General features: G+C 37.4%; 1 protein-coding gene across 1 annotated transcript in view; it reads right to left on the minus strand.

Moving 5' to 3' along the window:
• Positions 1–26,792, minus strand: part of DDX4 (DEAD-box helicase 4) — a 100,843-nt gene extending 74,051 nt beyond the window's left edge. The window contains exons 1-2 of the mRNA XM_057495138.1: positions 26,721–26,792; positions 12,496–12,556 (exon numbers count right to left, since the gene is read on the minus strand). Coding sequence (XP_057351121.1) covers positions 12,496–12,556; positions 26,721–26,792 — 133 coding nt within the window. The remainder of the gene's footprint in view (positions 1–12,495; positions 12,557–26,720) is intronic.
• Positions 26,793–27,933: the final 1,141 nt, after the last annotated feature.

Consider the following 27,933-nt stretch of genomic DNA (forward strand, 5'->3'; position numbering starts at 1 on the left):
CAAAATAACAGTATCTTGACGGTATGCAAACTTTAAACCTTTTCAATGTGCCACCCACATGGCAAATGAGAAATGCTACACAATAATAAGAAAAACAAATAGTTCTAGTAGAAAAATGGGCTCTAAGAATAGGTACTTTGCCAAAAGAAAAATAAATGACTAAATTTCACTCATAATTAAAGAAACTGGAAATCAAAAGAAGGAGATAGCTTTTTTGAACCTTGGATTGTTAGGAAAACAGTTTTTAGTTTGCTAATACCAAGAATAGTCAGGATATAGGACAATAAGCACAAATCATACACTATATTGAAGCTATACACTGGATCAATCTCAGCACAAAAAAAAGGACACATAGATCAATGGATAAGAGTAGAAAGCCCAGAAATAAATCCAAACTTACACAGTCAATTAATCTATAACAAGGAGGCAAGATGTACAACATTTCCATGTCAGACAGTATCATCAAACTGGACAGTTAACTACATGCAAAAGAAAGAAGAACACCACTTTCTTACACCATACACACAAATAAACTCAAAATGGATTAAAGACCTAAATATAAGACCTGAAAATATAAAACTCCTAAAAGAGAGCATACATAGTGAACTGTTGAAAATGGCATTAACAGTTATTTTTTTTGTGGTGGGGGAGGTTTGTCTCCCCAGGGAAGGGAAAACAAAAGCAAAAATAATCAAGTGGGACTACAACAGACTAAAAAGTTTTTGCAAAGGAAATGGGGTATGTGGGGGGGACTTGGTGATGGGGGAAGTCTAGTAAACATAATGTTTTCATGTAATTGTAGATTAATGATACCAAAAAAAAATGTGTGCACACAGACACATGCATCTTCACAGAAATGGAATTTTATTATTATATATGTTGCATTATAACTTTTTTTCCTAACAATATAATAAACATTTTGATATATCACCAAAAAAAAAAAAAATGAAAAGGCAACTTACCGAATGGGAGAAGATATATGTGAATGATACATTCAATAAAGGGCTCATATCCAAAATACATAAACACACACAAAAAAATCTGATTAAAAAATGGGCAGAGAACCTGAATAGACATTTTCCCAAAGAAGACACAGAGATGGCCAACAGACACATGAAAAGATGCTCAACATCACTAATCATCAGAAAAACGCAAATCAAAGCCACAATGAGATAACACTTCACATCAGTCATATGGATAGTATTCAAAAGACAACAAATAACAAATGTTGGCGAAGATGTGGAGAAAGGAAGCCCTGTGTACTGTTGGTGGGAATGCAAATTGGTGTAGTCACTATGGAAAATAGTATGGAGGGTTCCCAAAAAAGAAAAATGAATTACCATAAGATCCAGTAATTCTACTTCTGGGTATTTACCTAAAGAAACTGGAAACACTGATTCAGAAAGATATATGTATCCCTATGCTTAACTGCAGCTTATTGACAATAGCCAAGATACTGAAGCAACCTGTGTCCAATAATAGATGAATGGACAAAGATATGGTATATATACACAAAGGAATATTAGTCATAAAAAAAAGAATGAAATCTTGCTATTTGCTGTTGCAGTGGGTGGATTTAGAGGTTGTTATGCTAAGTGAAATAAGACAAAGAAAGACAAATACCGTATGACTTCATTCACATGTGGAATCTAAGAAAACAAATGAACAAAAAACAGAAACAGACTAATAATAAATACAGAGAATAAACTGTTGGTTGCCAGAGGGGTGGAGGCAGAGGGAAGGGAGGAGTAGGTAAAGGCAGGCATAAAAAGGTACCAACTTCCAATTATTTAAAAAAAAGAAAAAAAAGCTGGATCTTGATCACAATTTTAAAAGAATATATATTTTTAAAGTATACTCATATGAATTTCTCCTCTGGATATACTCAGATAGTAACAAAGATACACATAAACATGTTGTTATAAGCACTCTTTGTAATAGCAAAAAAAAAAATGATCAAAGGAGAATAGGTAAACTACAGTATCCATAAAATACTGTGGACTTTCCCAAAATTATGTAGCATTCAACATTAAAGAACTGACATCCTTCAACAACAGACAGAAGGTTTATAAAAACTATGTGAAAGACCACAATGCAAATTCAAATTTCAAAAATCAATTATCAAAAACACAAAATTCTCTAATAAAAATAATTCAGTTGAATTAGAAGTCATTAAATACAAAAAATTCTTATTTAAAAATCCTCTTTTATTTGGAAATGCATATTTATAGTATTTCATATAACCCATGAATCAAAGAAAAAAACTATAATGGAACTTGAAAAATACTCAGAATTGTCTCACAAAAATGTTACTTATCAGTACAAAGATTTTTATACTGGAAAATAAAAACTCAAAATTAATGCGCTAAACAGTCATCTCAACTAGTAAGAATGTTAGAAAAAGAACAAAATAAATCACACAAAAGGAAGGAAAAAAGAAAGGAACAAAAACTGATCAAATGGGAAACAAAATGAAGTGACTCAACAAAGGCAAAATCTGGTTCTTTGAAGAGAACAATAAAGACTTGCCCGAGTGACAAATCACTAGGAGAGTGATCAAGGGAGGGGAAAAAAAAAAAAAACAGAAAAGACACAAATGAATAGTATTAGGAATGAAAAAAAAGTAAAAGGAAATAACCTCAAAAACTATGGGAGCTGCTGTTAAATGGGTATAAAGTATCAGTTATATAAGACAAAAAAGTTCTATAACTCTTGCTGTACAACAATGCGCTGCTTGTGGTTAACAATAATACTGTACTGTACACTTAAAGTTAAGAGGAGAGATCTCATGTTATGTGTTTAGTACTACAGTAAAAACAAAATTATCATGAACTGTAATCTACTAACATTAAAACTCAAAATTAGTGGTAATATTCCAAGAAAATTAACTCAAAACTGATTCAAGAAGCAATAAACACAAACCAAACCAAATTGCCCTCTAGAAATTGAATCAGTACTTAAATCATCATGCCGAGATACAATTTTGCAAGTGAGTTCTACCAAACAGTCAAAGAACTAATCATTCCAGCATCATACAACTCTTCCAGGAAATTGGAAGTGGAATTATTCCCAACTCATTCCACAAGGCCAACATAACTTTGATGTGACAAGGACAGACAAAAACCTCTCTTCCTTACAAGTAGATGTAAAATCTCAAAAACAGATATTAGCAAACAAAACTCAACAGTGAAATTGAATACATGACACATTATGACCAAGTTGGATTTATTCCAGTATGCAAAATATTATAACATCAGAACATATTTTAAAAAGGTAATTAACATTAACATTAAAAAGAAAAAACTATCTCCATAAATAAAAGTGTATGGTATAATTCAATACCATTCATAACTCAGAAACACACAAGCTAGAAAAAAAGGAATATTCATCACACCTTTATTCATAACAGCAAAAAAGAAAATTCAAATGTTCATCAAGAAGAGAATAAAAATATGTAGTACAGTTGCACAACAGAGTACTATTTATATTGTGTTCTATATTACATAGTATTATATACATTATATATGTGTGGTATATTTTCACACTAGAGTAGGATTAACAACTGGCATATGTTTATACCATATGCTTTAGTAACAATACTGAATAAAAAATTCAAATGGCAGAACAAAGATTATTAAGGTGTCATTTTTTATAAAACTCAAAGAAGCAAACTTAAATACAGTGTTTGGGAGGATATACATATGTGATAAAGCTTTAAAAAGGAAGAGTAAGAAACAATGCAAGATGGGGACTGGACAGGACAGATTAAGAGTACATAGCCTATCTAACAGTATTAGTAATGTTCTTAGAATGGGTTGTGGTTCAAAATACTTACTAAGCTTTATAATTTATGCATGTGATATTTTTTAATATAGTAGGTGTTTCTTTTTTTTTTTGGTATCATTAATCTACAATTACATGAAGAACATTATGTTTACTAGGCTCCCCCCTTCACCAAGTCCCCCCAACATACCCCTTCACAGTCACTGTCCATCAGCGTAAGATGCTGTAAAATCACTACTTGTCTTCTCTGTGTTGTAGAGCCTGCCCTGTACCCCCCCCATTATACATGCTAATTGTAATGCCCCCTTTCTTTTTCCCACCCTTATCCCTCCCTTCCTATCCATCCTCCCCAGTCCCTTTCCCTTTGGTAACTGTTAGTCCATTCGTGGGTTCTGTGATTCTGCTGCTGTTTTGTTCCTTCAGTTTTTCTTTGTTCTTATACTCCACATATGACTGAAATCATTTGGTACTTGTCTTTCTCTGTCTGGCTTATTTCACTGAGTATAATGCCCTCTAGCTCCATCCATGTTGTTGCAAACTGTAGGATCTGTTTTCTTCTTATGGCTGAATAATATTCCATTATGTATACGTACCACATCTTCTTTATCCAATAATCTACTGATGGACATTAAGGTTGCTTCTATTTCTTGGCTATCGTAAATAGTGCTGTGATAAACATAGGGGTGAATCTGTCTTTTTCAAACTGGGCTGCTGCATTCTTAGGGTAAATTGCTAGAAGTGGAATTCCTGGGTCAAATGGTATTTCTATTTTAAGCATTTTGAGGAACCTCCATACTGCTTTCCACAGTGGTTGAACTAATTTACATTCCCACCAGCAGTGTAGGAGGGTTCCCCTTTCTCCACAACCTCGCCAACATTTGTTGATGTTTGTCTTTTCGATGATGGCGATCCTTACTGGTGTGAGGTGATATCTCATTGTGATTCTAATTTGCATTTCTCTGATGAACAAGTGATGTGGAGCATCTTTTCATATGTCTGTTGGCCATCTGAATTTCTTCTTTAGAGAACTGTCTATTCAGCTCCTCTGCCCATTAATTACTTGGATTATTTGCTTTTTCTTTGTTGAGGTGTGTGAGCTCTTTATATATTTTGGATATCAAGCCTTTATTGGATCTGTCATTTATGAATATATTCTCCTATACTGGAGGATACCTTTTTGTTCTATTGATGGATGGTGTCCTTTGCTGTACAGAAGCTTTTTAGCTTGATATAGTCCCACCTGTTCATTTTTGCTTTTGTTTCCCTTGCCTGGGGAGATACGTTCATGAAGAGGTCACTCATGTTTATGTCCAAGAGATTTTTGCCTATGTTTTTTTCTAAGAGTTTTATGGTTTCATGACTTACATTTAGGTCTTTGATCCATTTCAAATTTACTTTTGTGTATGGGGTTAGACAGTGATCCAGTTTCATTCTCTTACATGTAGCTGTCCAGTTTTGCCAGCACCATCTGTTGAAGAGACTGTCATTTCCCCATTGTACGTCCATGGCTCCTTTATCATATATTAATTGACCATACATGTTTGGGTTAATGTTTAGAGTCTCTATTCTGTTCCACTGGTCTGTGGCTCTGTTCTTGTGCCAGTACCAAATTGTCTTGATTACTGTGGCTTTGTAGTAGAGCTTGAAGTTGGGGAGCGAGATCCCCCCAACTTTATTCTTCCTTCTCAGGATTGCTTTAGCTATTCAGGGTCTTTGGTGGTTCCATATGAATTTTTGAACTATTGTTCCAGTTCGTTGAAGAATGTTGTTGGTAATTTGATAGGGATTGCATCGAATCTGTAGATTGCTTTGGGCAGGACGGCCATTTTGACGATATTAATTCTTCCTAGCCAGGAGCATGGGATGAGTTTCCATTTGTTAGTGTCCTCTTTAATTTCTCTTAAGAGTGTCTTGTAGTTTTCAGGGTATAGGTCTTTCACTTCCTTGGTTAGGTTTATTCCTAGGTATTTTATTCTTTTTTATGCTATTGTGAATGAAATTGTTTTCCTGATTTCTCTTTCTATTAGTTCATTGTTAGTGTATAGGGAAGTCACAGATTTCTGTGTGTTAATTTTGTATCCTGCAACTTTGCTGAATTTCGATATTAGTTCTACTAGTTTTGGAGTGGAGTCTTTTGGTTTTTTATGTGCAATATCATGTCATCTGCAAATAGCGACAGTTTGACTTCTTCTTTACCAATCTGGATTCCTTCTATTTCTTTGTTTTGTCTAATTGCTGTGGCTAGGACCTCCAATACTATGTTGAATAACAGTGGGGAGAGTGGGCATCCCTGTCTTGTTCCTGATCTCAGAAAGAAAGCTTTCAGCCTCTCGCTGTTCAGTATGATGTTAGCTGTGGTTTTATCATATATGGCCTTTATTGTGTTGAGGTACTTGCCCTCTATGCCCATTTTGTTGAGTTTTTATCATGAATGGATGTTGAATTTTGTCGAATGCTTTTTCAGCATCTATAGAGACAATCATGTGGTTTTTTTCCTTCTTTTTGTTGATGTGGTGGATGACGTCGACGGTTTTTCAAATGTTGTACCATCCTCGCATCCCTGGGATGAATCCCACTTGGTCATGGTGTATGATCCTTTTGATGTATTTTTGAATTCGGTTTGCTAATATTTTGTTGAGTATTTTTGCATCTACGTTCATCAGGGATATTGGTCTGTAGTTTTCTTTTTTAGTGGGGTCTTTGCCTGGTTTTGGTATTAGGGTGATGTTAGCTTCATAGAATGAGTTTGGGAGTATTCCCTCCTCTTCTATTTTTTGGAAAACCTTAAGGAGAATGGGTATTATGTCTTCTCTGTATGTCTGATAAAATTCCGAGGTAAATCCATCTGGCCCGGGGGTTTTGTTCTTGTGTAGTTTTTTGATTACCACTTCAATTTCGTTGCTGGTAATTGGTCTGTTTAGATTTTCTGTTTCTTTCTGGGTCAGTCTTGGAAGGTTGTATTTTTCTAGGAAGTTGTCCATTTCTCCTAGGTTTCCCAGCTTGTTAGCATGTAGGTTTTCATAGTATTCTCTAATAATTCTTTGTATTTCTGTGGGGTCCGTCGTGATTTTTCCTTTCTCGTTTCTGATTCTATTGATGTGTGTTGATTCTCTTTTTCTCTTAAATAAGTCTGGCTAGAGGCTTATCTATTTTGTTTATTTTCTCGAAGAACCAGCTCTTGGTTTCATTGATTTTTTCTATTGTTTCATTCTTCTCAATTTTATTTATTTCTTCTCTGATCTTTATTATGTCCCTCCTTCTGCTGACTTTGGGCCTCAATTGTTCTTCTTTTTCCAGTTTCAATAATTGTGACATTAGACTATTCATTTGGGATTGTTCCTCCTTCTTTAAATATGCCTGGATTGCTATATACTTTCCTCTTAAGACTTCTTTCACTGCATCCCACAGAAGTTGGGGCTTTGTGTTGTTGTCGTCATTTGTTTCCATATATTGCTGGATCTCATTTTAATTTGGTCATTGATCCATTGATTATTTAGGAGCATGTTGTTAAGCCTCCATGTGTTTGTGAGCCTTTTTGCTTTCTCTGTACAATTTATTTCTAGTTTTATACCTTTGTGGTCTGAAAAGTTGGTTGGTAGAATTTCAATCTTTTGGAATTTACTGAGGCTCTTTTTGTGGCCTAGTATGTGGTCTATTCTGGAGAATATTCCATGTGCACTTGAGAAGAATGTGTATCCTGTTGATTTTGGATGTAGAGTTCTATAGATGTCTATTAGGTCCATCTGTTCTAGTGTGTTGTTCAGTGCCTCTGTGTCCTTACTTATTTTCTGTCTGGTGGATCTATCCTTTGGAGTGAGTGGTGTGTTGAAGTCTCCCAAAATGAATGCACGGCATTCTCTTTCCTCCTTTAATTCTGTTAGTATTTGTTTCACATATGTTGGTGCTCCTGGGTATTCCTTTTTATAAAAAAGTCTTCAATAAATTTTCCACAATAAAACCACAACACAACAATTATTCTTTGAATTCTTAACTCTTACTAGTTGCCACACATTTAACAAGGTAAAAAAACCCTCCAAAAATAAAAAATGCTAAAAAATATTTAAGTCACATATCCCCTCTCCTCTAGTTAGATTCTCACATCATAATTCTTACCAGTTTCCTTCTCTTGATGAGGCTAGACATTTCATCAAGTATCCTAAAGCATGCTGAGTTCTAGGCAGCAGAAATCAGGTTACACTGAAATGCTCTCAGATCATGGAAAGCTCAAAACCAACTTGGATAAAGTGAAGATTCTTGTAGCCAGAATTCTCACCTAGCTGTAGCTGGCTAGCTCACTACACATATGTGGGCAATATATGCTGTTATTGACTCTACATAAAGAGCTTTGCCCAGTACTCTGGGCAACACAGTGGCACAGCTGCAAGGTTGCAGGACAGAGGAGCAGAGGCTGGAGTGGTGGCAGTGCCACAAGGACAGAGACTGAGGCGGCTGTGGGGGTAGAGAGGCCCAGAGGCAGAGACCAGCCTGCTGCATACAGACTCCCTCTGAGTGGACAGGATTCCAGTGATTGACCTGCCACTATGGAAATAAAGTTTGAGTATAACCCTCTCACCCCAAGAACATTCTACTGTCATTTCTTTGGTCACATTGAATCCATAGTTAACTTGTCCAGGGCTGAAACCCATTGGCAAGACACCAACTTGAGAAAGATCTATTCAAAATCTAATTGTTCCAACATTCAAGGGATCCCAATATGAAAGAAGTATCAGTTTCACTTTCACTAAGGAGCCAAGCTTTTGGCAAACAGTAGAGAGGAAGGGGAAAGTGACATTACAAAGACAAGGACATTCTAGGCAAGGACACAGACAGAAAAATTAATTAATTCTCCAAATGCTAGTTTCTAATGTGTGCAAGGCTCTCCCCAAATTTATGGCTATTGAAATTCCAAATTAAATTAATTAAAACTTCAGTTCCTCAGTTCTACTAGTCACATTTCAAGAGTTCAACCATCAAATGTAGCTTGTAGCTATTTGGCAGCTAGATATTATTACCTTCATTATCCCAAGTAGCTGAAAGATGGAACGTTTATAAATCATCAATGTTTAGTCTTCCAAACAGAAATTGTGTAACTATAATAGTAATGTGCACAGAAATGGTCTGACTACCTTGTAAAAGTATAGATTCTGATGGAGTAGTTCTGAATAGAGCATGAGACTCTGCATTTCCAAGAAGTTCCCAGGTGACATCAATGCTTCTGGTCTGCCAACTGCATTCTGAGTAACAAGATTTTTACATCCACCAAAAGATATACTAGAACATTCATTACAGAACCATCCACAATATGAAAATATAGAAAACTACCCAAATGTCCATCAATATAATTTATGGTATTGCCACATAGTGAAATATTATATATCCATGAATAATCTATAACTACTTCTAATAAGTTGGAGAGAACACAATAGAACATATGATTCTATATATATGAACTGCATATCCATGAATAATCCATAACTACTTCTAATAAAGTGGAGAGAACACAATAGAACATACGATTCCATTTTATCTGACTCCTATTTGTAGGGAAAACCGATCTGTGCTGTTAGAAATCAGAACAGTAGTTACTCCTAGACAGAGGGATGATGCCTTGAAGGAAGACATGGGATGGTTTCCAGGGTTCTGCTAATGCTGTTTCATAATCTGGGTGCTAATGACAAGGATGTGTTCAGCTCAAGAAAATCCGGTGAGCTATACATTTATGATGTGTAGCCTACTCAGTTAAAAATACTGAATCTGTGTGTATACTATGATTCAATTTAAAATTTCTAAAAAAAACCTGGCCTTAACAGTTCTGCAGACAAATACAAACAAATACATTTGTAACAGCTAATTTCCATGTTTCGGAGCTTATTTTTTTTAAAGATGAAGAGCCTAAGCCTAACATAAAAATCAATATAAGACTGACATCCAGTTTCTTTTCTCATGTTATTCTCATTAATTCAAAACGGATATCTGTGTGTCTGGCAGAGGGTTTGGGAGATAATTAGCAGTAAACAAAACAAGGTAATGACTAACTCTAGTAAAAAGGAAAGAGTGAAAAATAAAGGAAATGTAACCATAATATATTGCATGCAATATTGGCTCATATGTAAATGATATGTACAAAGATGATATAAAAACTGAACATACATTTTTAGGCAAAAAGTGTGCTATTAGGAGTGTGAGAAGGGAAGGAGCATGAGTGGGGTCTGCAGGGAAAAGGGGAGGAGATAAACATTCATGCTCCATACTAGGAAATCAAAACGATGAAAGAGAAAGAGGAATAAATGTTTTCGATTATAAGCTGTGAAGTTACTATTTGACATTTTAAAACCAACGTGAATTTTTTTTTTTCACGAATTTAGGAAAGAATTAGACTATATCAGTTGACTTAGTAGGGTTTCCATGACTTGTCATTAAGAGAACTCAAGATTCAGTGTAAAAGGATTCCATTTTTGTGAAATAGACAATGAAAAGAAACATCTAATCTTTTAAGATCATAAAATGGGTGTGGAAGGGCAGGTAAGCAAAGAAAAAGCAAGATAGTTATGATAAAAAGGAACATAAATATAATATGCCCCGTGGAATATAATTATGTCCGAGGTAATATATGCAGAGATATAAAAATCAGAGTCAACAGGTTCTCAGTGGCTAAATCCGGAGGGTAGGTTTTCAAATCATTTTATTTTTTTTACCTCTACATTTAAGGGTTTTCTGTTGGCTTTGGGTTTTATGCTTAGATTATTGGCTTAGTATACATTCATTGGCCTGGTATGTATTTCTGTAATAAGAAAATCTATTTCCATGGAAAAAAATTTTTAGTTAAAAAAGAGCTACAAGCACAGAGAAGGCACATAGTGGATCTGTGGCATCTTACTACACTGATGGACAGTGAATGCATTGGGGTATGGGTGGGGACTTGATAATATGGGTAAATGTAGTAACCACATTGTTTTTTCATGTGAAACCTTCATAAGAGTGTATATCAATCATACCTTAATAAAAATAAAATCAAACAAATAAATAGCTACAAAAGAACTTGCTATCCAGAAGAAGGTAAGCAGGCAATCTACATTTTTCTTTACCTGACTTCATTTCACTGGCCTGAACATTCAGAGGTCTAATGCTAAGCTTTGGCTGTGTTACTTGGTGGCAATTTCAGTCTAGCTTCTTGAAGATTTCACCACAAAACAATGTTATGCTTTAATATACTATAGACCTAAACTTTCATTCCTTTACAAAAATTAGCCTCTGACACCTCAAAGAACAAGGTTTCTCCTGACACAGATAGACATGTTAAAAGGTATAGATTACTCTCACCCATTTGTTTTTTAGTATTTCAGGTACACATGTGTGCATGTGGTTCACATGGTAGAACATTTTACTGAGGTTTTTAGCCTTTTACTGAGGTTTCAGCAGGCAGCAATTTTTATGAACTTTTCAGAATCTGAATACTCCATATTAAACCACTTCATTTAAATGTTCATGAAAGTTAAATGTATCTTGACAATAGCAAAAGCATCTCTTCTAAACTTAACTTCTATCAAGAGAATTACTCTGAAATTAAGGTGAGCACAGGAATTAAATTTGCTTTAACCTAATGAACTCTATTCTCAAACTCCCCTTCACATTTAGAAACTACCTTTCACAGGTTTTTTCACTTTAAGACAGGCTTCAGTGAGCCAGTAGCTCCCCTGAGTATCAAATGTTTTATTTCATTCACTAATTTTTGATGAAAGAAATGTTGAAACTACCTGGTGTACCAAGCCCTCTCTCTTGCACTAGACAGACTTAATAGTAATAGTTACTCAAATTCAGAGACTCATAGTAAGTTCATTAGTAACTCAGATTTATAGAAAGTAGGATGGCAGCTTGCCAGGAGCTGGGGAGTGGAGAGAATGGACAGTTATTGTTTAATGGGTGTGAAGTTTCAGTTTGGGGAGATGAAAAAGTTCTACAGGTGGATGGTGTTGATGGTTACACAACAATGTGAATAAACTTAATGCCAATGAACTGTATAGTTAAAAATGGTTAATAAATTTTACGTGTATTTTGCCACAGCAAAACAATTGAAAATACACAGGAGAAATAGCATTTCAGCCTGCTTTGGACTTCAACAAAATGGAAGACTAAGCCATGAGTTTAACTTCCTAGTCCAAGTCTTACCAATTGCACCCTTCTTCCCATCCACATCAACACTATAAAATATTTAGGCAACCCAGGGGAAACAGGTGGGGGAAAAACAGTGGCTCCCTTATCCTGACTTGCTTCTCTTATTCTCCTAGAACATTTCCTAAATTAGTGTTCAGATCCCAAAGAAGTCATGAAATCTTGATGCTATGGCAGGTTTGGTTTAAATAACAGGTATCCTGACAGGTCACTACCACTGCCTCATCAAACTTAGAGTCCAATCTCCTCCTCCCTTGTGTCAGGAATCCTAACATTTCCCTAGCAACCTGAAAGCCAACTTCCTAGCTGGGCAAAGATGTTTACAGGAAACCCACTAAATCAAATAACATAGTTTATAGTTCTACACTCTCTCCACTGTACCTTTCTCTAGCTAGAAGTGGCCCCATCCTAAACATCTAAGTCAGAATGAATTCTCACTAGGAAATTTTTTAAATAGCCTCTACAAGATGTCTACTACTCTGCTCATTAACTAGATGAAGCCTTAACCTAAAAAGGGTTCTACCTTTTTGGCTTAACACATACCTGGTGATAAAGCTGGAGTCCTGTTAGAAGTGTCTCCATTTGCTCCAGAAGAATATGTATCCTGTAACAAGGAAGAAAATACCAGTATATCTTTGAATAATGAGAATGAGTCATCTAACTCACAAATATTAGAAAAATTTAACAACTGGGTTTTATTCAAAACAAAATAGCAGACTGAAGATCTTCTGGGTCACTGGATATTCCTTTATTAACATAACTAACTTTTAAATTAACATTCATTAACTTTAACATGGTATGTATAGCATATTAATATATCACTGAAAACAGTGGTCAGCAAACTGCAGCCATGGGCTAAATCTGGTGGGCCACAAGTTTTTGTAAATAAAGTTTTACTAAAACACAGGCAACCTCATTAATCCAGGATATCTATGGCTGCTTTCTCACTACAATAGCAAAGTTGCAACAGATACCATAAGGCCTGCAAAATCTAATCTGGCCCTTCTGGAAAAAGTTTGCTGACACCTGACTTAGGTTTAGCCACCCAAAAACCTGAGAAGTATAAGCAAATACTACTATTAAATAAAATATGATCAAAGAAATACATGAATAAATCAATGCCTGCCAATATGCAACACAGTTTACAGAGTTTGGTATTTTACAGTATACTCATCAACACTGCACAGAAAGTAAGGCACAGGAGAATAGCAGACAATTTCTATAGTAGAGTACTACAGAAATTTATCCCTAAAACTCTTCAGTTGTGTTTATATAAAGTGAAACAAATTGTGTTCACATTTTTATAAAAGGAATTTACTCTAAAAACCTCACACATGCACTAAAAACAATGTGTGTGTGTGTGTGCATGTATGTGTGTATGTATGCTGCAAGTGCACTACAAATGCAGTGAAGTGGTGTATGTCACCTACTAGGGTCAGGATACTCATGGTTAATTTCAATCAAACTTTTTGCAGCAATAGCTGGAGATTGCCCTTGATCTTAAAAACTGACTATCCCTTTTTCTCTTCTTTAGTACCCCCCTCCAAATTTATTCGTTATTAATGCTTATGCATTTTACAATAGTATAATGGCTGTTGGACTCAGAACATTCAACTTTAATAGCATCGGTAGCTAAATGTCAACTTAATTTTGGACTCTTCCAACATTTCTTAGGGTGTGTCTGGGTTAACAAAACTTGAGTAACTTTTTTCTCTCATTTTTAACTCCTACAGTGTCCATATCATCATTAATCTGCTCCTTTATTTCCCTTCACATTAAGCTTCTATTTAGGGCAAAACTTTCAGAATAGAACTCTGAAATTTTTGCACATGAAAATCAGAATTCAATAACTTAAGAATGAAAAGTGACCTGAAATTTACAGATGATACCTTACAATTAACTGACTGCATTACAATGGTCATGATATTCCTTCAAATAATTTCCTTTAAATAAACCCAAAGCTGGAGGGAGTGCACTAAGGTAGGTATCTTCAGGTAATATTTTTTTGTAAAATTTCTTTCACAAAAGACACTAAAATGACTTCACAACCACTTTTATAAAGGTTTAGAGTCACCCAATTACTTTTCTGAGTTATTAAAAACAGAAAGCGCATCCTTAAAATGCCTTGGGATTTTGTTAATTACTACAGTTAAAAGTTCCAATTTATGGTTACCATAGACATTAAGACAAATAAGAAGAGTAACCCAGTTTTCCTATTTAAAGTGAAACCCTGAAGACTTCTTTCTCTTTTCTAGTAGCCAAAGTATCATTGAGTGAACAGAACCAAAAAGGGCTGGTTTTATTAAGTGTTATAAAGCCGACAAAAGATAATGAAACACTTTGGCACTAAAAAAATGAAATACTGTTATTAGATGATCTTCAAGCTGTGGAATTTAACAACCCACATACATGGAATTTATAAATTCCAAGTCAAATTTTGAAATAAAACATCTGAATTTTTTTCTCAGAATTCACCATAAAAAAATTCTTAACCTTTTTCATTACCTTAAAAATAACTTTATATTCTCTTCAACTATTGGACCACTTCTCTGCCCCTCTGAAAACAAAAGGTCTATAGTTGCTAACTCCTCTTTCTCACATCCCATTTTTCCTTCAAGGTACTCTAGTCTAGCCTCTATCCTCAGCTCTGCACTGAAAATGCTTTTAATAAGGAAATCATGTAATAAAATTACTACTTTCATGTTTCATATAACCAGAGCTCTCAGCCACATTTGAAATGACTATTTCCTTCCTCTTTACAACATTCTTTTTTTGGCTTAAGAAACACTCCCCATCAGCCACCCCCTCTTCAAACTCCTTTGCTAGCTCCTCCAGTGGACCTCTAAGGTGGAGTGTCCCAGAGCTCATGGCAAAGCCCTCTAAGTCTGTTTTATACCATCTGACTTTACCTAATCTCATAACTTTAAACCCATTAATATACAGAACACTCCCAAATTTGTATCTATGGCACTGATCCCTCTCCTAAGCAAAAAATTCGTATAACCTACTGACTGGCAACTTCACTTGCTTTCATGGGCATCTCAAACATAGCAAATACAGAAATATTCTTTTTTTTTTCCTTCCCAAATATGTTCATTTTCCACAGATGCACCATTTCAGTTACTGGCACCATTATCCATCTAGTTGTTTATGTTAATCACCCTTGATTACTCTTACTCCCCACCCACTTATCTAGTACATCCAGTCCTATTAACTCTGTCCACAACTGCCTCCAGGTTCCTCTCCCTCTCCTTCTCCGCCTTCATTGTCTACCACTCATCTTATCTCCCTGTTCTTTAGCCGTACTAAGTGTAGTAGGCTGAAATGTCACCCAAAGATATGAAATGTTAATCCCTGCAATCTATAAATGTTATCCTATTTAGAAAAAGGGTTCTTACAGATACAATTAAGGATTTTGAAATGTGATTACTCTGGATTATCTGGATGGGCCTTAATTGTCATCACAAATGCCCTTATAAGAGAGGCATACAGTAAAAACTGGAACACAGGAGGCCACATGAAGACAGTAGAAAGAGATGTAGCTATAAGCCAAAGAATACTTAACAGCCACCAAAAGCTAGAAGAGGCATGGATTCTCTCCTAGAGCCTACAGAAAGAGAACAGCCCTACTTGACACCTTGACTTCTAATTTCTGGCCTCCAGAACTGTGAGAGAACAAATCCCTATTGCTTTTAGCCACCTAGTTTATGGTAATTTGTTACAGCAACAGTAAGAAACTAACACATTGTATTTCTTCCTGTTGTCCTGATCTTAGTTTGCTCCCTCCTCAGGACCTTTGCACATGATGTCTGGCTGGGCTTCCTTCAGGTCTGGGATCATTAGTCATTGTCTCAGAGAAGCCTTTCCTCTCTACCTAATCTAAATCCACCCCACCCTAGTCTCACACACACACTTTCTAATATTTTTTTTCACAGCACTTTTCACTATTTATATTATTTGGTTCTTAAAAATGTGCTTGTTCTGGAGGATTAAAGATGGTGGTTTGAGAGGTAAGACAGAAACCTCCTCCCAAAACCATATATAATACGAAAATATAGTTTATACAACTAATCCTGAAAGAGCAACAGGAAAGAAGGCTGCACCAGACTGCATATACCTGGAGAAAAGAACAGACCTCACAGAAGAGGGTAACATACCAAAGCCGTGCTCCAGCAGGACCCAAGCCCTTCCCCCACCCCAGCTCACCAGCAGGAGGAAGAGAAATGGAGTGGGGAGGGGGTGGAGGCCTAGGACTACTGAAAACTCAGCCCTACATATTTACTCTGGAAGCAGGAACCTACATTGAATGGTGCTCTGGAGATTAGTGGAGTTGGAAAGTTAAAACAGGTGGAATACTTGGAGAGACTGAGATTACAGCCACTTGTGGAAAACAGGGATCCAGATCCACATTCAGCTGCTCTGGGACAAAAGAAAGGTGTTAGGTTTAGGGTTAGGGTTAGGGTATACTAGAATACACTTCTTTTGGTCTTTTATCTCCTCAAGGAAATGAATACTTGTAGGGTTTTTTTGTTTTAACGTGGTAAGGATTTTCTCAAATATCTGTGAGGTCTGCTATTCAAATGAACTTACTGGACAACTTATGAACCTTGAAAATGCCTCTTCACTGTCCAGTTTAGGGTACCATGCAGACACTTACATGTTTTCCTTCCCTAGCCCCTGAAAGCTTTTACTAATATCTCTTTCATTTTATGCTCAGAATCCTCTGAAATGTATCAGAGTATTTCATCAACTTTTACAGAATATCAAGATTTTGTCTCCTATTCTAGGCTCCATGTCAAATACAACTGAGTTAGGTTGCCCAAATAAACTGATAAGACAGCTTACATGAGACAGTGTGTCATATAAAATTTGAATTAGGAGCAAAATCTCTCCTCCTCCTTTATTCCCACACAGAAATTTAAGTCCTAAAATGCAAACAGTATCTTCCTTTATCCCTTCATTTGAGTAGTCAGTCCTAGCCAGAAATCAGCCCCATTCACATCACCAACTAAAGTCTGGTCCCTTCTTCAGTTTCTCCAGCATTATTACATGGAGTCCTCTTCTAAAATTAATGCAACTCCTTCAGCACCTCCAGAGCTGCAGAACTCCACCTCTGAGTCACATGTGTCACACACAGACCCTGGGAGCTATCAGGTCACACAAAAAAGAGAAAAGCACCTCAAAATTCAGAAATAACTAAAGTCAGGAACAAATGTGACTGCTCCAAGAGTTTACATCCTAGGCCCAAATTTCTGTATGAGAGCATTGTTGAAATTAAAGTTTTACATTTTTTCCCCAAGCAAAAACATTTTACAATCAAAACTCATACTGAGAGGAGAAGCCAAGATGGCGACGTGAGTAGGGCAGCAGAAATCTCCTCCCAAAACCATATATATTTTTGAAAATACAACAAACACAACTATTCCTAAAAAAGAGACCAGAGGATAGAGTACAATAGCCAGGCTACATCTACATCTGCGAGAACTCAGCATCTCACGAAGGAGGTAAGACACAAGCTGCAGCCTGGTGGGACTCGAGCGCTCCCCCCACCCCAGCTCCCCGGTGGGAAGAAAGGAGTAGGAGCAGTGAGGGAGTGGAAGTGCAGTACTGCTGAATAACCAGTTCTAGTAATTCACACCGGGAGCGCAGACACACATTGCACAGTGTGCTTGGTATTAGAGAAACAGAAAAGAAAAATCTGGAGCGGGTCCCTGCAGCTGGCTCCCCTGGGACAAAAGAAAAGCAAGTGCTTTTTAAAAGTCTTAAAGGGACAGGGCCTCACAGCTGAACGGAAGCATCCCAGCACACTCAGCCCAGCAGCTGGGAATCCCGGGGAACTTCAGGCGCCCCAGATCCCTGGGAGGCAGCGCAGCTCTGAAGTCCCTCACGGCAATAAACAGCCTGCCAGTTGTTCACCCTCCGGCACAGCCCCATCGCAGTGGCCGAACAGCTGAAGGGTGGCCCTGCATGCACACGCAGTGGCTGAGCAGCCGGGAAGCGGCCGCACGCATGCACACAGCAGTGGAGCAGCCAGGGAGCAGCTGCACGCTCCTGCTCGCAGCAGTGGAGCAGCCGGAGAGTGGCCCCACCCACAGCAACCACCCAGAATCTCCTCCCGCACACAGCCACCCCAGCCAGAACCAGAGGGCACCGCCAACACGCAGCTGCTCAGCACAGGCAGAGGAAACCAGGGCAAGGCACAAAGGGGCGCCATTCTCACAGGAAAGCACACCCAGTGTGCCTGCCACTCCCTGATGGGCTCTGAGCTACCCTGACGGCAACCCTGCCCACAGCAGCTTAGGGGATTAACCCGGAGGCTGCGCCAGGTGCGGGTAACTGACACAGGTAGCAGAGAAGGGCAAGGTGACCAACAAGCAGTAAAGGACTTTGTTCTCCCAGCTGACACATGCGTTACCTGCCTACAACTACCTCTATCACCATGAAAAGGCAGAAGAATTTGGTCCAGTCCACAATTACGCAATCCCCGAGAAAGGGCCAGGGGAGATAGATTTAAGCAATCTTCCTGAAAAAGATTTCAAAATAAAGGTCATAACCATGCTGATGGACCTGCAGAGAAATACACAAGAACAAAAGGTTCAAGTTGGGAGGCAGAATACAGAAATAAAACAATCTCTGGAAGGACTTAAGAGCAGACTAGATGAGGTGCAAGAGGCCATTAATGGAATAGAAATCAGAGAACAGGAACACAGAGAAGCTGAGGCAGAGAGAGATAAAAGGATCTCCAGAATGAAAGAATATTAAGAGAATTGTGTGACTAATCCAAACGGAACAATATTCACATTATAGGAGTACCCGAAGAAGTAGAGAGAGGAAAAGGGATAGAAAGTGTCTTTGAAGAAATAATTGCTGAAAACTTCCCCAAACTGGGGGAGGAAATAGTCTCTCAGACCATGGAAGCACACAGAACTCCCAACACAAGGGACCCAAGGAGGACAACACTAAGACATATAATAATCAAAATGGCAAAGATCAAAGACAAGGATAGAGTATTAAAGGCAGCCAAAGAGAGAAAAAAGGTCACCTACAAAGAAAAACCCATCAGGCTATCATCAGACTTCTCAACAGAAACCTTACAGGCCAGAAGAAAATGGCATGATATATTTAATGCAATGAAACAGAAGGGCCTTGAACCAAGAATACTGTATCGAGCATGATTATCATTTAAATATGAAGGAGGGATAAAACAATTCCCAAACAAGAAAAAGTTGAGGGACTTTGCCTCCCATATACCACCTCTACAGGATATTTTAAAGGGACTTCTCTAGATGGAAGCACTCCTAAGGCTAAATAGATGTCAATAGAGAAAATAAAATCACACCAAAGAAAGCAGACCAACCAAATACTAACTAGAGGCAAAAAATAAAATCAACTACTCAAAAAAACACTCAAAGGAAACACAAAAGAGTACAGAATAAAACACCTAACATGAAAAGAATGGATGAGGAGGAATGAGAAGGGAGAGAAATAAAGAATCATCGGACTGTGTTTATAATAGCTTAATAAGAGAGTTAAGTTAGACAGTTAGATAGTAAAGAATCTACCCTTGAACCTCTGGTAACCACGAATCTAAAGCCTGCAGTGGCAATAAATACATATCTTTCAATAATCACCCTAAATGTAAATGGCCTGAATGCACCAATCAAAAGACACAGAGTAATAGAATGGATAAAAAAGCAAGACCCATCCATATGCTGCTTACAACAGACTCATCTCAAACTCTAAGACATGCACAGACTAAAAGTCAAGGGATGGAAAACAATATTTCATGCAAACAATAGGGACAAAAAAGCAGGTGTTGCAGTACTAATATCAGACAAAATAAACTTCAAAACAAAGAAAGTAATGAGATAAAGAAGGACAACATAATGATAAAGGGGTCAGTCCAACAAGAGGATATAACCAATATAAATATATATGCACCTACTACAGGAGCACCAACATATGTGAAACAAATACTAACAGAATTAAAGGAGGAAAGAGAATGCAATGCATTCATTCTAGGAGACTTCAAGACACCACACACTCCAAAGGACAGATACACCAGACAGAAAATAAGTAAGGATACAGAGGCACTGAACAACACACTAGAACAGATGGACTTAACAGACATCTACAGAACTCCACACCCAAAGGAAGCAGGGTACACATTCTTCTCAAGGGCACAAACAACATTTTCCAGAATAGACCACTTACTAGGCCACAAAAAGAGCCTCAGTAAATTCAAAAAGACTGAAATTCTACCAACCAACTTCTCAGACCACAAAGGTATAAAACTAGAAATAAATTGTACAAAGAAAACAAAAGGATCACAAACACATGGAAGCTTAACAACATGCTCCTAAATAATCAGTGGATCAATGACCAAATTAAAACAGAGATCAAGCAATATATGGAGACAAGTAACAACAGCACAAAGCCCCAATTTCTGTAGGATGCAGCGAAGGCCATTCTAAGAGGAAAGTATATAGCAATCCAGGCATATTTAAAGGAAGAAAAATCCCAAACAAATAGTCTCAAGTCACAATTATTGAAACTGGAAAAAGAAGAACAAAGGAGGCCCAAAGTCAGCAGAATGAGGGACATAGTAAATATCAGAGAAGAAATAAATAAAATTGAGAAGAATAAAACAATAGAAAAAAATCAATGAAACCAAGAGCTAGTTCTTTGAGAAAATAAACAAAATAGATAAGCCCCTAACCAGACTTTTTAAGAGAAAAAGAGAATCTACACACATCAACAGAATCAGAAATGGGAAAGGAAAAATCACGACGGACCCCACAGAAATACAAAAAAAATTATTAGAGAATACTATGAAAATCTATATGATAACCAGCTGGAAAACCTAGAAGAAATGGACAACTTCCTAGAAAAATATAACCTTCCAAGACTGACCAAAGAAGAAACAGAAAATCTAAACAAACCAATTACCAGCAAAGAAATTGAATTGGTTATCAAAAAACAACCCAAGAACAAAACTCCTTGTCCAAATGGATTCACTGCTGAATTTTATCAGGCATATAGAGAAGACATAATACCCATTCTCCTTAAAGTTTTCCAAAAAACAAAAGAGGAGCAAATACTTCCAAACTCATTCTATGAAGCCAGCATCACTCCAATACCAAAACCAGGCAAAGACACCACCAAAAAAGAAAATTACAGACCAATATCCCTGATGAACATAGATGCAAAAATAGTCAAACTATTAGCAAACCAAATTCAAAAATATATCAAGAGGACCATACACGATGGTCAAGTGGGATTCATCTCAGGGATGCAAGGATGGTACAACCAAAGGATCATCTCCATAGATGCTGAAAAAGCATTTGACAAAATTCAACATCCATTCACGATAAAAACTCTCAACAAAATGGGTATACAGGGCAAGTATCTCAACATAATAAAGGCCACATATGACAAACAGCCAACATCAGACTTAACAGCGAGAAGCTGAAAGTGTTTCCTCTAAGATCAGGAACAAGACAGGGATGCCCACTTTCCCCACTGTTATTCAACATAGTACCGGAGGTCTCAGCCACGGTAATCAGACAAAACAAAGAAACACAAGACACCCACACTGGTAAAGAAGAAATCAAACTGTCACTATTTGCAGATGACATGATATTGTACATAAGACACCCTAAAGACTCCACTCCAAAACTACTAGAACTAATATCTAAATTCAGCAGAGTTGCAGGATACAAAATTAATACACAAAAATCTGTTGCTTTCCTATACACTAACGATGAACTAGCAGAAAGAGAACTCAGGAAAACAATTCCATTCACAATTGCATCAAAAAGAATAAAATACCTAGGAATAAACCTAACCAAGGAAGTGCAAGACCTATACCCTGAAAACTACAAGACACTCTTAAGAGAAATTAAAGAGGACACTAACAAATGGAAACTCATTCCATGCTCTTGGCTAGGAAGAATTAATATTGTCAAAATGGCCATCCTGCCCAAAGCAATATACAGATTCAATGCAATGCCTATCAAAATACCTATAGCATTCTTCAACAAACTGGAACAAATAGTTTTAAAATTCATATGGAACCATAAAAGACCATGAATAAACAAAGCAATCCTGAGAAGGAAGAATAAAGCAGGGGGGACCTCACTTCCAAACTTTAAGCTCTACTACAAAGCCACAGTAATCAAGACAATTTGGTACTGGCACAAGAACAGAGTCACAGACCAGTGGAACAGAACAGAGAGTCCAGATATTAACCCAAACATATATGGTCAATTAATATATGATAAAGGAGCCATGGACATACAATGGGGAAATGACAGACTCTTCAACAGATGGTGTTGGCAAAACTGGACAGCTACATGTAAGAGAATGAAACTGGTTCATTGTCTAACCCCATACACAAAAGTAAATTCGAAATGAATCAAAGACCTGAATGTAAGTCATGAAACCATAAAACTGTTAGGAAAAAACATAGGCAAAAATCTCTTGGACATAAGCATGAGCGACTTCTTCATGAACATATCTCCCCAGGGAAAGGGAAACAAAAGCAAAAATGACTACATCAAACTGAAAAGCTTCTGTACAGCAAAGCACACCACCAATAGAACAAAAAGGCCTCCTACAGTATGGGAGAATATATTCATAAATGACAGATCCGATAAAGTCTTGACATCCAAAATATATAAGAGCTCACACACCTCAACAAACAAAAAGCAAATAATCCAATTAAAAAATGGGCAAAGGAGCTGAATAGACAGTTCTCCAAAGAAGAAATTCAGATGGCCAAAAGGTACATGAAAAGATGCTCTACATCACTAGTCATCAGAGAAATCAAATTAAAACCACAATGAGATATCACCTCACACCAGTGAGGATTGCCACCATCCAAAAGACAGACAACAACAAATGTTGGTGAGGTTGTGGAGAAAGGGGAACCCTCCTACACTGCTGGTGGGAATGCAAATTAGTTCAACCATTGTGGAAAGCAGTATGGAGGTTCCTCAAAAAACTCAAAATAGAAATACCATTTGACCCAGGAATTCCACTTCTAGGAATTTACCCTAAGAATGCAGCAGCCCAGTTTGAAAAAGACAAATGCACCACTATGTTTATTGCAGCACTATTTACAATAGCCAAGAAATGGAAGCAACCTAAGTGTCCATCAGTAGATGAATGGATAAAGAAGATGAGGTACATTACACAATGGAATATTATTCAGCCATAAGAAGAAAACAAATCCTACCATTTGCAACAACATGGATGGAGCTAGAGGGTATCATGCTCAGTGAAATAAGCCAGGCAGAGAAAGACAAGTACCAAATGATTTCACTCATCTGTGGAGTATAAAATAAAGGAAAAACTGAAGGGGCATAACACCATAAGACACAGAACCCAAGAATGGACTAACAGTTACCAAAGGGAAAAGGACTGGGGAGGACAGGAGGGAAAGAAGGGATTGGGGGGCGCGGGGAGAAAGGGGGCATTATGATTAGCATGTATAATGTGGTGGGGGGGCACAGGGAGGGCTGTACAACACAGAGAAGACAAGTAGTGATTCTACAACATCTTACTACGCTGATGGACAATGACTGCAATGGTGAATGTGGGGGGAACTTGGTGATGGGGAGATTCTAGTAAACATAATATCCCTCATGTAATTGTAGAGTAATGACACCAAAAAAAAAAAACTCATACTAAGGTTATCGACCACAGATTATAGCAGAAACATAGTATCAGTGAGGATTGAATATAGTTAAGAGGGGAAAAAAAGAGAGACAATAGAAGACTCTGGTTTCAGTCTCCCAGGTGTCAGCCCATCTCCATCAGTTCACTAGAATTCAGTGGCTATAAACCTCCGATCCTCCTTCAAAAGGATCCACTTCTCTATCCTCCAGACTGGCTCAACCAACAGCTCTGCCATCTTTGCAGTCTCTTCAGCATTCTCCTCAGCCTTCTCACATCTTTTTGTCACTCTGTCCTTGACTCCATTACTTAGATTTTGAAGATGAGTCTTATTTGGATGAACATATTGTCCATCTCCCACAACTTGCCCCTATTCAGCATAGAATGTTCTCCCATGCTCTCTAGCAGAAGACACAATATCCTCCTGCACCTCACTGATGACTATGAACAGATGTTGCTCAACATCTTTCTCAGGCTCCAGCACTTTGACTTCCTTAGGTCTGCCAATTCAGCAATATCCAATGGTCACGTTTTTTTCCTGCTACTTTAGAATCACAATATGCAGTGAACAGAGAAACAGTGAACTTTATTTTCTTACCCAAACAATTATTACAAACTTTGCTACTACTGCTTAAAATAATTACAGTTCTGGATGGACTAATTATCAAGCTGTTGCCACTTTCATCAGAAGAGTATTTACCCTCTGAAATGTGCCACCAAAAAGAAAGAGGCAAACAGGTCAGATCAGAAGTGATCACTGAGTAGACTTACTCTCATGGTCATCTAACAAGACACATTACAGTTAGTAAGCAAACCCAATACACTCACCATAGTCACCCGTTCCAATACCCATCCCAACAAGTTTGGTCAGTGTACAAATGCCTGAACACTGCGATGTCTGGACTACATAATTGTTGATCATCATATATTTCTTAACCACACATCTTTCATTGCTCTAACCCCAGGTAGATTTTGAACTTACTTCAAAATGTAGAACTGGGAGGTTCCAGCAGCTACCAGAGCAATGCTTATTAGTTCAAAATTATGTACACATATGTCAAAAATATTAAATCTCTAAATAAAGATCCTGAAAAGTATTCAGAAACGGCTTGTGACAGGTAATTGCTTAAGCTATACCAATCAAAGACAGTCTCAGAGTCACACAAATGGAGAAGCCCAGCAGTCCCCTGAAGTGGAAATTCAATTAGACCAACCAACCAAAATGGATGCTTTAAAAGAAACTAGGATGAATAAAAGACCCCAAATTTCTCCTACATAAAAATGTAACATATTCTTCCTTAGTTTCTGTCCTTTTTATTCAACCACAGCAGACAAACAAAGCTATTGATTGCACCCTGTTCCTTCAAGTCAAATAAGCCAAATAACTAATTGGACAATGAGAGCCAAGTGTTAAGTTTGGAGACAAATGCAAAAAATGTACAAATTGGCCCCACACAAACATGTATTAAGAGTCATAATGTAAAATTGTTAACATAAATTAATACTCATATTCCCAATATCACAAAACAAGGTATATTACTGAGTAGCACAAAGATTCCAAAAAAGTTAATTTTAAAGATTTTATAATTGGTCACCCTCAATTTCAAACACCTTAGACAACAAATATGTACAATATGAAACAGTGCAGTGTACTACTTGAAAAATAATAAGTCAAAAATCTTAGACTAAGAAAAAATAAAAATTAAGACAGGTGATTATTAAAGGCCAAGTGGAAGAAAGTCTGTATCTGTGATAAACTTTGTATTATAACGAATCTATTGAGAACTAGATGGGGGTGTAACACCATATACTATCCTTTGACCAAGTAATTCCATTTTTGAAAAAATACTCCCAAATTAAAACAAATAAGCTATAGATATGTATGACAATATTACAGTGAAAAGCTAACATCTTAAATCCCCACCAACAGAAAATCAGTATTATGGTAGACCCAGTCCAAGAAATATTATGTAACTGTATGAAATTATTTTTAGGAAGTCAGTGGGAATATGGAATAGTGCTGAAAAGTGAAAAGGCCAGAATTAAAAACTACTGTTTATTATCTTTGGCAGAAACAGAAGAAAATTTAATAAGAATTTAACAGGAGTGTTTTTCCTAGTGAGCAAGATTCTCAGGTGCTTTTTTTCTCCTCTTTTCCCAATACTGTTATAATATTTTTATGATGGGAAGGCAACTATTTAAAAAATCCATACAAAAGGTGTTATTCCTGAAATAAGTTCCAAAACAAGAAACATAATAAATTCAGATTAACATCTTAGGTAATTTAATGTAAACTTTACATACAGATGAAATCCAAATAAGACAAAGGACTGCATATTTTATATTTGTGTGTAAATAAGAACTTCCACTAAGACATCACTTGAAATCAAAAAGTGCTAGAATTGACTAACATTAACGCAAACTGTAAAGTCTAAAGGAAAAATAAATCTTTTGGGAGACATTTGCAGGCAGATAACATGCAAAAACAATCCCTTAAATATATTATTTTCTAAAGTAGAATCCTCACTGTTTTGTTAGATCAATTTTCAAGTAAGAAACCCAGAAACCTGCTCCAGGGCCCCTTCTGAAGTATAATGTAACTCTCTAAATGACATTAAGGAAAAAGGTCTGATGATTTGTACATATGAACACGAACTGATACTACCATCTGAATCAACCCGACATATTTATCTTGAAAGCCCCCTTATATGAAACCAGTTTTCAGACTTCAAAATCTCACCCAGAACCAAATTATATTTTTCAATTTACAGTATGTTTCACAGAGACATTCAACTATATTTGTACAAGCTTGCCTTCACCCACAGTAAGTTCTAAACCATTTATTTTTAAATGAAGTTAATTATTACATATGTTAGCTTTTAATTATCAAATTACCTCAGACTATTTTATTCTATTTGAGGCTTAGAGTGCCTTCTTTTCATTCCCCATAAAACAGTAAAAATCAGATGGAGATAAGCACGGCACACTGAAACAAACTGTAATTAAAAACTTGGCCACCACAGTGATTTTCAACTTTGATAAAATTTGTAACATTTAAATTTTAGATTTGCAAACTTTAAATTTACTACCTTCTTAAATACAGGAACATAAGAAGACATAGAAGATTTGGTAATTTCTTCTTCCCAGTCTTCATCTCCCATTGCGGCTTCCAGTTCTTTTTTATTTTTTAAAAAAATAGACACACAAATCAATTAGATAAGACTCATACCTTTAAAAACATAAACTATCATCATTTCACATACACCTCTTGAAATTACTCAGTTAGGTGCTGATCTTCCCCAAAAGTTTTTGTAAAAAGAGGCAAGTTTGGTTTCTTACCTAGCGGCACCGTTTGTATCCATCCTTTTTAATCTTTAAAAATTAGTTAAACCACTTAGCTAATCACTCTAGCAATCACTTTGTTCGCACTGACGCTGAGGCTTTTCCCCAAAACCTGTTCATATAATTCATATGCCCCTTCCAAACGTCCCCAAATGGCTTATTGGATAGTAAGGGGAGAAGTTTTTCAGGGACTGTTTGAGGTTTCTCCTTTCGCACCCCTCCTTCAAAGGTAAAAATGTCTGGTTTGAAGTTTTTTGTTTCTTGGGAGCACAAGAAGCTGGGGACTGCGGCCTTTAAGTCTGGAGAGTAAAGGGCGACAGGTTAGGTGGCCCAAACCCTTCCAATAAAGGACAGTCTCACCAAGGCGCGTTTACACAAATGGTACTACAGCCTTCCCTGTCCAGAGAAAAGGCCGTGCAGGAGCCGGGCAAAAGGGCACCTTCACCTCCTCTACAGGCCTTGAGCCCAGATTTGGGTCGCCCAGCGGGCTTTAGGACCTTCGGCTGGGAGGCGGAAAGGCCCCAAAGAACAACTTCAAAACCCAGGCGGCTCCTCGCGCTCTTCACTGACCCAAAAGTCCAGCTTCTAGGAAGCCCACAGAGTTGGGTTGAGGCCCGTGTCCCAAACAAAGAAGACGCCTTACTCACCTCTCCACGGCTTATTCTCCGGCGGTCCTCGCTGGCGCCAACGCCGCTTAAACGGCTGCACGTGCAGGGTGACGCAGACTGCGTCAGGTGCTCAGCTCCGGCAACAAATGGCATGGGCGACGAGCACCATCAGCCAATCAGCGCTCAGAAAACCAGCATCATCCCGCCCCTATCTCCAGCGCTCATTCCCTACAAGCAATCATTGCCGCAGTGGCCAGACCCCCTTGCCTGTTTTCAAAGTGGCGCGATGGGCCTGTGGGTACAAGCCTGGACGTGGGCTTCTTGTCTCTCCATTCTTCTATGGCGTTCTCAA

Source organism: Manis pentadactyla, chromosome 2, assembly GCF_030020395.1.
Source record: "Manis pentadactyla isolate mManPen7 chromosome 2, mManPen7.hap1, whole genome shotgun sequence".
Classification (NCBI taxonomy): Eukaryota; Metazoa; Chordata; class Mammalia; order Pholidota; family Manidae; genus Manis; species Manis pentadactyla.